Genomic DNA, 10,273 nt, shown 5'->3' on the forward strand with positions numbered 1-10,273 from the left:
CCATTATGTTATAGAAGAGATAGGGTGATACCATGTTGGTTCATAATTTTGTGGGCATTTCGGGTAAATAGTTATGGGGGCATGAAAGTAAGAAGATATGAGCGGGTAATTATTTTATTTTTAGGGAGCCGAATCCACGTTCTTTCCCCTAAATTTAAAACTCTTTCCTTTTTTCTGTTTTTGACAAGGGTTGTCAATCATAAGTTACTGAAATTTGAAATGGAAAGGGGCCAAATATACCCCTGTACTATTGCAAAAGGGTCAAATATACTCTTCGTTATACTTTGTGTCTAAATATACCTTTCCCGTTATACTTTGGGTCCAAATATGCCCCTCCTCCGTTAAAATTATCCAAGGTTGACATCAAATCTGATGTGGTACTGACAACTCAGTGAGGTGGACACCACGTGGCACTGACAACTCTGTGAGGTGGACACCACGTGGCACGCCACCTCACCACCTAATCCATTTTCCCCTCCCTATTCTCCTTCTTCACCCACCACTATCATCTCCTCTCCTTTCACAACCACTTCCACCGTTAGCACCACCATCTCCACCTTCACTCCCACTAAAAAAAAAGGACATAAGTAAATGTACTAACATAAAATTAATCCTAATTGATTAAATATTAGTACTTAGATTCTTTCATTTTCATTTTGCCTGGTAGCTCATAATTAACTCCAAAAAAATCGTAGGCCTAATTCAAAAAATTAACAGCCGTAATAAATGAAATAAAATAAAAGATAAATCTAACTAAAGTCACTTTTTCTCTACTGTTTTTTCCTCTCCAGATTTAGATCAAATAGATAAATTTGATGTAAATAGGTGGTAATTTAACCAAGGGAATGGTAATGAATCTATTGACAGGTTGACGGACTCGCTGCCGTTACATGAAGTACTACACAACCACTGTTATCACTGGCCACCCCTTTGATATAGTCAAAGAATCCATCTAAGTACTAATATTTAATTAATTAGGATTAAGTTTTATGTTGGTATATTTACTTATGCCCTTTTTTTCTTAGTGGGAGTGAAGGTGAAGATGGTGGCGCTAATGGTGGAAGTGGTTATAAAAGGAGAGAGATGATAGTGGTGGGTGAAGAGGGGGGTAAATGGGTTGGATAGTGAGGTGGTATGCCACGTGGTGTCCACTCACTGAGTTGTCAGTGTCACGTCAAATTTGGTGTCCACCTTGGACAATTTTAACGGAAGAGTGACATATTTGGATCTAAACTATAACGAAGGGTATATTTGACCCTTTTGCAATGGTACAGGGGTATATTTGGCCCTTTTCTCAATTTGAAATACTGTTAAGTTTTCTTTTTAAGACATGAGTTGATCGTATAAATCCCTCATATATTTTTATCTGCACAGATTTTAGTCAGTTCTTTTTTTCTTCTTCTTTTGCTCAATGAGATATAAGTCATCTCTTGGTGTTATTTTTTTCCCCCAATACCATGGTGGTCTCTTCCTTTTATAGAGCTTTAGAAAAGGTTTGTACCAATTTAGAATCTGATTAGCCATAAATAAAAGAAAGTGTAACGTAGCAAACTTAGTGAAAGATTTAAAAGATCTCCAATTCTTCAGTAACTGGAGATGTATTGCTCCAGAATTCCTTTTCTTTTTCTTTGTCTGGCCTGGGTTTTATTTTGTAATTTTATCTTATTATGTTCATATATAGTTGCATAGTATAATTTAAGAAATTTCAACAATTGTTATGTCATCGCAGGAGAAGTGGGACTCTATGTATTTTATAGGTGATGCAAATGTAAATATGAGATTAATAATTTTCACTGTTCAATTCAAAGGACACATATAAAATTTTCATGCATAGATAACCATATCCACAAACTACATATTGTTCTCATGTCAACTAATTTTTTATCCCTTAGATATAGGTGTTTTAGGTATGTAGTAGCTACTAGCTAGTTCTTGTTCTTTTTGCCCTTTTGTCTTTTGTTTTTCCCTTATTCTCATAAATGTGTAATATATTAGTATACACTAAAATCATTTTAATCACCTATAAAACTGAAAACGGAAAAGGGCCAAATATACCCAGTATTATTGGAAAATGGTCAAATATACCCTTCATTATACTTTGGGGTCAAATATGCCCCTGCCGTTATAATTTGGGGCCAAATATACCCCTCATCCATTAAAGTTGTCCAAGATAGACATCCGATCCTACGTGACTGCCACACATTAGATGAGGTGGATACCACGTGGCATGCCACCTCAACGCCCCTTCCCATTTTACCCCTCCCCTCTATTTGTTCTTCCATCACTAAAATTTCCTTGCCCTCCACCACCATTACCGCCACTACGATCATCTCTATATTATTCAAATAAAACATTGTTCTGAATCCAACAGTTACATCCCATTATGTTTTGGGAAAATAAAATTCAACAGAATGTTATTCTGTAATATTCTGAATTCAACATTCAATAGAATGTTATAGAATATCATTTCCTGATACAACACCATATTCCAAACTTCAAAAACTAACACTGGTGTGTTTTTGGTTAATGTCCTTTATTTTCTAAATTCATCTTAACAATTAGCACTACTTATTATTCAATAAAAATATTCACTGATAAAGACTATGTACAGAGTAATGAATAAATCACTTTCGGTTTACATTGTAACAAAGGAGACAAGTATGGGTATGGTTTCTATGATGGAGGTTAAAACAGTAATATGAAATGAAGAGAGTAAAGCAAAATTGGATGCCTGTAGATGTTGAGATTGTTCTGATAATTGGGATTGTGGTGGTGGAGGCGGGAATTAAGAGAAGGGAGAATCAAGTAATGGTGGCAATAGTGGTGGAGGGGTTTTAATGATGGAAGAACAAATAGAAGGGAGGGGTAAAATGGGGAGGGGTGTTTAGGTGGCATGCCACGTGATATCCACCTCATCAAATGTGTGGCAGCCTCATAGGATCGGATGTCCATTTTGGATAACTTTAACGGATGAGGGGTATATTTGACCCCAAAGTATAACGGCAGGGACATATTTGGCCCCAAAGTATAACAAAAGGTATATTTAACCCTTTTCCAATAGTACAGGGCTATATTTGGCCCTTTTCCGAACTGAAAAACCATCGAATCTTTTTATCGGATGTTCCCAAATGGGCAAAAAGAAAACCATCACTTGAAACAAGAAAATTGACAACATGTCAATCACACTCTTCGTATTGTAATTTCACAATGGTCCATACCCGCATGAATTATATTTATTCATTATGGGGATAATTACCTAGTTCAAGTAATGACAAAAGAATACACTCTTTTCTTTGATCTTTAATATCCCCTAATACGTGGTAGTATAAAAGCAAATAATTCGTCAATTTTTCGTACCAACAGTTGTAAAAATAGGACCCACACTCCTAAATATATTCACATCATATAAAAGAAAATATCTTTGTACAAAGTTTGAAGTGGTTGAACTAAAACTTTTCCCCAAAAATACAAACGACCCCTTAACCTTCCACACTAAAGAAAATCACCCCAATAATTTCTCAACTTATAGTCTTATTTACAGACACCATAGCTAACAAAGCTATGGCTCCTTCTCCTTCTCCTCCTCCACAAGATGATTTTAGCTTCCCAACAATCACCAATACACCGCCACGTTTCCTTGAATCACCACCTTTATGGCGAGCAACGTCAGTTGCTTCCAGACGCCTCGAAAAAAACCATACAAGTGATCATAATATTGCATATTCTACGAAAGGAGAAGATCATGAAGAAAATTTGGACATGTCTCCATTTATTTCCAATAAGGCCAACTGCATTAATTACCAAAGAAAGAGTTTCTCATACATAGAAGGTGCTGCTGCCATGAAGAGAATGAATATTGAAGAAGATGAAGAAGAAGAGGAGAAAATGGACATGTTATGGGAGAATTTGAATGAAGAAATATCCAACAAAATTATGACAAGGAATACTTGTGGGAAAGATACAGATAAGGTGGAACCTAAATGTATTAAATCTTTGAATCTTTCCAAAGCAAGCAAAAGGCCAAGCTTAGTGGTTCTCATCAAAGTCTTGAAAAAGGTGTTCTTGTAATTTCATACTTAGCTTCTCCAACTTCATTCAATAAAACTTAGCTTTGATCAATACTTTGCATCTCTTAATTCCTTTAATTTAATTTGTTGCACATTAATTACTTTCATTGAGTTTTCTTATATTTCTGATGTTCAATGAAACCCCACTTTCCACCTCATCCCCCACCACTATCCCCTCTACCACCTAAAGAGGGCGAGGTGTAAGGAGCTGGGTAATTAAACACAATTTTATATAAATTAATATATCTGTATTTGTGCGTGTGTGCGTGTGTGTGTAGGTTTGGCATGCAAGTATTGGGACATGGGTTACGTTGTTGCAATGCGTATTTCATGATTTTCGTTTTGGATTTTTAATTTAGTGAATATTTGGTAATAGAAAATGCTTGTCGTATTAATTAAAAGAGAAGGATTTTGAATCTTTTATTAGCTGGAAAACTATAATTGAAGCGCTGATCATGGCCAGGCCATGCCTGTAACTTGTGATATATGTCCAGAGACTATAGGAATTTGTCAATTCAACAGGTCAATGTCACGAGATGTTTTCAATTTATATGCGTAATAGTTGAAAAGCATGTGCCATCTACTGATTTAATTCTACATTGATTGATTTTGATTGATTGGTTTTGTTTTATACAAGTAAACGAATAGAACTCAGAAAGTGTTTTAATTATACCTGAGATATATAATTAAATTCAATGTACGTAGCTTGATTGTTTGTTGTGTGGTAAAATTAAGTAAAAGCCTTAAATAAAAGTTAAAATAAGCATCAATATGGTATGGCATACAAAATTAAATGTAGTATTTTGTTTTGTATAAAATGTTTAACAAAAAAAAAAAAAAAAAAACTTGCGTTACGTTGAATATGGGTGGCAGACTAGCAGTAGCGTATGGGGAATGACGTATGTGAATGCATTTAGTTGTAGTTAAGTAGCTAAAAGTGAAGACCATGTTTTATACATGTTGGAGCAAGTAGGAAAAAGTAAGTAGAGATGGCCTATTTTAGATGAAATACATTGTTTTAGTCAAGTTGTCTGAAATATAATTTTTTGTTTCAAATTAAGACCTAATTCTATGTTGCAAATATAATACATAGTTAATATGCATGTCCATTACTTTCTCCGTGATGTATAGTTATTATAGAGGCGGATCCAAAATTTATAGATTTCGGGTGCCACTGTGCTGTAAATGTAGATGTATCGCAATTTACACGGTCCAATTAATAGAGTAATTAAACGTTTGATCGGTTTTATCAATTTTGTATTGCTGATTGGGTAATTTGTCTTTTCGGTTTATGCTGAAAAATATTATATAGAAAAAATTACACTCATATAGGTACATCAACTCAAGCTTACAAGCATAATTGCTACTATAGCATTTTTTTTTTAATTAGCGTGAACCAAGACTAAGCAGACCCTTTTCTTTTGCATTTTGTTAAACCATTTAAATAAAATAAAATAACTTGTAAAATTAAAGAAAAGAAATAATGACGGAAGAGAGCAGCAAGGAAAAGTTATTAAAATTTGACAAAGAGAGATGAGAAGATTCGAGAGAAGAGAAGGAGTTTTTATGGAAGAAGAAAACTGTTTACTGTCTTGTTCAGTTTTTTTTAAAAAAAAATTACTGTCTTGCTTAGATTGTATGCTTAAAAAAAAGGAAGAGAAATGGGAGAAGATAAATAAAAACTTGTTCATTTGCTAAGTATATTACCACTACCACCTCATTCTAATATATAGTTGAATATCTGAGATTGATGTCTTAGTAATAATAAAGCAACATTTCCAAACAAACAATTATAATTAGGCAAGCAACAAGTTGCAAAAGAATTCCCAAGATTACCTCTCTGGGTAACAATTAACAAAGTGCAAATAACTTGAATCAAACAACTATTTAGGAAAAAATTAGTCTCTTGTAAGAAGTTGATAAGAGGTGTTGGCCTATAGCCGAAGATAGCTGAGTCACCCGTATAACCAGTGCGAAATACAACCTGGGATAAAAATTAGTTCAAGAACTCATGTATTTGAATCAAATTACCCATAGTTGAACATATTCAAAAATCAGTTCAAAAAATGAAAACACAAGAAATTGATGGGAGATGAAAACAAAAAAGTTATATTTTTTCATAGCCGCAAATGAAAAATTGGCATGGCAAATCAGAATCAAGGTAAATAATAAGATTATTCTAGCTCTATTATGTTTCCAGGCTTTCTAATATATCTTGCTACATGGTTTTCCAAAATGGACGCTTTACATTTTCTTTTTCCCTTCCGGTTAGCTTTCTCACCGCATCAAATAGTTTTCCAAAGAGAATATGCATGGCAACCCTCGATGTCGAAGAGGACGTTAATACTTTGTAATTTGTCTATTTTTCTACTGCCTAGTAGTGAGGAAATTTTAAAATCACAAAAGAAATTAAAAAATCAAAACCAACAAAGAAGATGAACAAAGTATATAAACCAGAGGATTAGAGACAAAATTGAGCAGAAAAAGAAAGTAGAGGGAATAAGAACTCATCGGAAAGGGGAACAACTGCAATAACCAAAGAAAATTTGCATAAATTACTTAACAAACAGCTCATGCCAGGTTCAAACAGAACAAAGATCCCTAAAATTTTCAAAGAGTAAAGACCAAAACCTGATTTTACCAACAGGTAGTGCAGAGATTAAAATAATATTTGGGGAGCACTCACCAAATCACACTTGAAAAGGTGAACGCCACAAAGAGTGAGAGATTTGAGAAAAAAATGAAATTGAAAGGACAAAACTCAAAAGCATAAGCGAGAAGAACAGGACTTTGGCAGTACACGTATTATCTAAAGTTCCAATACACATGTCCTTAAGGAATGACACGGGATTACCAATTTCCCATAAAACATGTGATATTCACGGAATTGCCCTTCGTCGTACCTAAGCCTAAGCTTAGTAGAAATATTCATGTGATCAGAAAGAAAAAAGGAAGAAAAAGAAGTGTAGCAGGGGTTCGAACATGCGCCCCTACGGTGGAAAATCAAGCGCTTAACCATTAGCATCATGGTCTTCATTTTCATTTTGGGTGGCACTATAATATTTTATAATATATCTTAGACATATATACATAAACTAGTATCATTTGACTCATGCAAAGCCCAGGCCCAAACTGCGTTAAGATTTAAATTTGTAGATATCTTTTAAATTTTTCCTCCTCTTGCTTCTTTGTTTTTGTAGCATCATCTAATATTTTGAAAGACTTTTAAAATATTAAAGTACAAAAACGTACCTGAAAATTAAAAGAAAGTATTTTTCTTAGTTTATATATTAGACTTTAAAAAAAAAACAGATATTTGAAAGCTCTTCTAATTTCCGTTTTACTCAAATTTTTTGTGATCAAAGTCTCTAATGATTCAAATTGGGTTTTCATATGTTAAATTAATTTCATTTGTTTCTTTGAATTGAATCCATATTGGCTAACTTATTTTTTTTTACCAAAGAAATTACAGTATTCAATTAATGTCAATAATATTTGATGCGCAAATATTGTTGCTTGATGAAATCAATAAAGTTAACTTACAAATAAATATAAATAATTAAAATCCTTGATGTTACAAGAACTTTTGTAGATATTCTTTCAAATTAAATCACACACAAAAAAAAAAAAAAAAAAACTAAAAAGTCAATAGAATTAATTGTTCTGACTTTAAGCTTTTTTTTACCTTCCAATAGATGCATGTTCAAAAATAACATTTTTTTACATTTTCTTAATTTAATAAACCATTTTATGAAATCTACCTCATAATAACTTTTTCATGTTAAACTTATCTATTTTATCCGATATTTTTAAAAATATTTTAATATATTTTTAAAAAAGTAAAAAATACAATTTTTGCAATTGTCTAATATTGTTACTGTTTGAAAATCAAATTGTATTTTCTTTAACTACATTATTTTTTCAAACATTTTCAGAATATATAAAAATAATAATTTATAGTTCCTCTTTTGATATATTAAATAAATTTTATGTTAACAGTGTGCACACATAAAATTTGATTAATTAACTACCGTACTTTGGACTTCATTTTTTTCGATTGCGACGGAGGGACTGTAATTTACGTTTTTAATACATTTTTGAAGTATTTAATAATGATATAGTTTACTTATATTTATTTTCTTAATTGAAAACCTAATCCAAACTCAAGTGAAATCTTTATAAATTACTTATGTTCGCCAGCATGTACGACATAAGATTGTAGGAGAAAATTAAAAAGAAATTACTAAATGGACGAATAAAAAATTAAAATAGCAAATGATAAGTGGTAAATGATTTCAATAAATAATAAATAGTATTATCAGAATAATATTTTAATTCAATAGTTAAGCCTACATTAAGAAAGAACTGAATGACATGATAATTCTTTAGGTGTCTTCTTAAGAAAAAAGACATAATTTGAAACAAGTTTAGTAATATTGCTACATAAAAGATTCAATATGTATGAGTATGCTTTGTGGGGCCTCTATAACATTTTTAATAACATTATTATTTTTAGTGGCATGAAAAAGTCCTTTAAAGTTCTCAAAATTTATCATAATGTGTGAAGATTCACAAAGCCATTAAAATTTCAATTAGGGGCAAAAAGAGTCAAAAAAAATTACATGAAGGCTATAAAAAATGGGTATTATTCCTTATATATAGTAGTAAAGTAATGAAAAGAGACAATTAAAAAGAAAATACCTTAAAAACTAAATTTGGGACCTAAAAGTAATTAATTGGAAACTTTTGTGAGGACTACAAATACCCCTTGCTATTCCCTTATATATATATAGTAGTAATGTACATAGTATTACTTCGATCCGCCCCTGCCTTCACTACTTCTTACCCTTATGGGTTTAACTCGCACACCCCATTATATTCCCATAACGATAATGGTTAATTCCATATTCATGACACCATTTATGTTGTCCGTATGTATTCATGACACCATTTGATGTTCCTCAATGTAGTCCTATAAATAGAGGTATTGAAAATCATGTTGGACACACTTGTGGAACACTTGAAAGAGAGAAAAACATTATCATATAGAGAGAAGAAAAGTTATCCTATATTGTTTCTTGCAATAAAGTACAAAGTTTTGATATTATTTTTTTGTTATTAATTTTAACAAGATATCTCAAGTAACTTATGTGCCATAAAAAAATAATTTATTAAAGTGGAAAATAATCATGTTTTATTAAGATAAACAATTAATAGAAATAATTAAAAGAGATTAAACTTTCAAAATTCAACGCAATAATTTTTGCTTTCCCCGGAAAAGAGGACTTGATATTGATGTGCAATCCGCATATATTTCAACTTTTTTTTTTTTTCTTTTTCAATGTTACATTAATAAATATTTATTAGCCATAATGTTAATAATAGAGATCAAATCGAATTTTATCCTTTTAAAATTCATATGGACACATGTCCATAATCTAAACATGCATTGACATCTACTAGAGCAAGGTTCAATGGAGTTGTATGTTTTGAAATTACTCTCATGTGCTTCTGTACTCCCGTCTTTGTCAAGAAGTTGTATCAATTGCTACCAGCTTGTATTACTTATTCTGTCTTTCCCACAACGAAATACATGGAAGATACATACAAAAAAGAAAATTCAGCATGTAATTTTTCCTTATAAGAGGATTTCAGAACCACTATAGTTTGTGAGCTATTCACCAGACGCAACTATTGTTTTCTTAATTACAATTTGTAGCTAAATTTTCTCTGCTAGGAGCGTGTATCAACTGTATTCGTTCGCGCATAATAGTTGTATCATTTGTATTCATTCGCTCTAACTTCACATATATTTATTTGCTTTACTGTATCAATTGTTACCGGCATGTATCGCTTTTCACTTGTATTCATTCGTTCTAGATTCACTTATATTGTTGCATTCACTCTCTCATACAACAAAATATAAATACATACAAAGAAAAAGGAGAAGAAGACGACCCAGATCTATATATACATACAACATACAATCGTCTGCCATTAAAGATACATACAACGTATACTCGTATGTCACTATATTTCGGTGTATCACACTTGTATTTTATGAGATACAAAGTGTGATACATTGAAATACAATTACTGTATCATTGTATGTGACTCCATAGCAGAGAAGAGAAGAAAGTTCGTCGGAAGGGCTCACTTTCAATCAAAACCTCGTCAGAAGCTACACCATTAATAATCTTCGTTCC

At 32.0% G+C, this 10,273-nt stretch overlaps 1 protein-coding gene across 1 annotated transcript; it reads left to right on the top strand.

Annotated features, from left to right (window-relative positions):
- The first annotated feature begins 3,416 nt into the window (after nt 1-3,416).
- On the top strand, nt 3,417-4,126 carry LOC132622022 (uncharacterized). The gene has a single exon (XM_060336533.1). It carries the CDS (start codon nt 3,562-3,564, stop codon nt 4,066-4,068), a length of 507 nt encoding a protein of 168 aa, XP_060192516.1. The 5' UTR covers nt 3,417-3,561; the 3' UTR covers nt 4,069-4,126.
- The last annotated feature ends 6,147 nt before the right edge of the window (nt 4,127-10,273 follow it).

The sequence above is a fragment of the Lycium barbarum genome, chromosome 2 (genome assembly GCF_019175385.1).
Source record: "Lycium barbarum isolate Lr01 chromosome 2, ASM1917538v2, whole genome shotgun sequence".
In the NCBI taxonomy this organism is placed as follows: Eukaryota; Viridiplantae; Streptophyta; class Magnoliopsida; order Solanales; family Solanaceae; genus Lycium; species Lycium barbarum.

What these genes read in the sequence shown, in the direction of transcription:
- LOC132622022 (XM_060336533.1), top strand. Translation starts at nt 3,562, where the DNA reads ATGGCTCCTTCTCCTTCTCCTCCTCCACAAGATGATTTTAGCTTCCCA.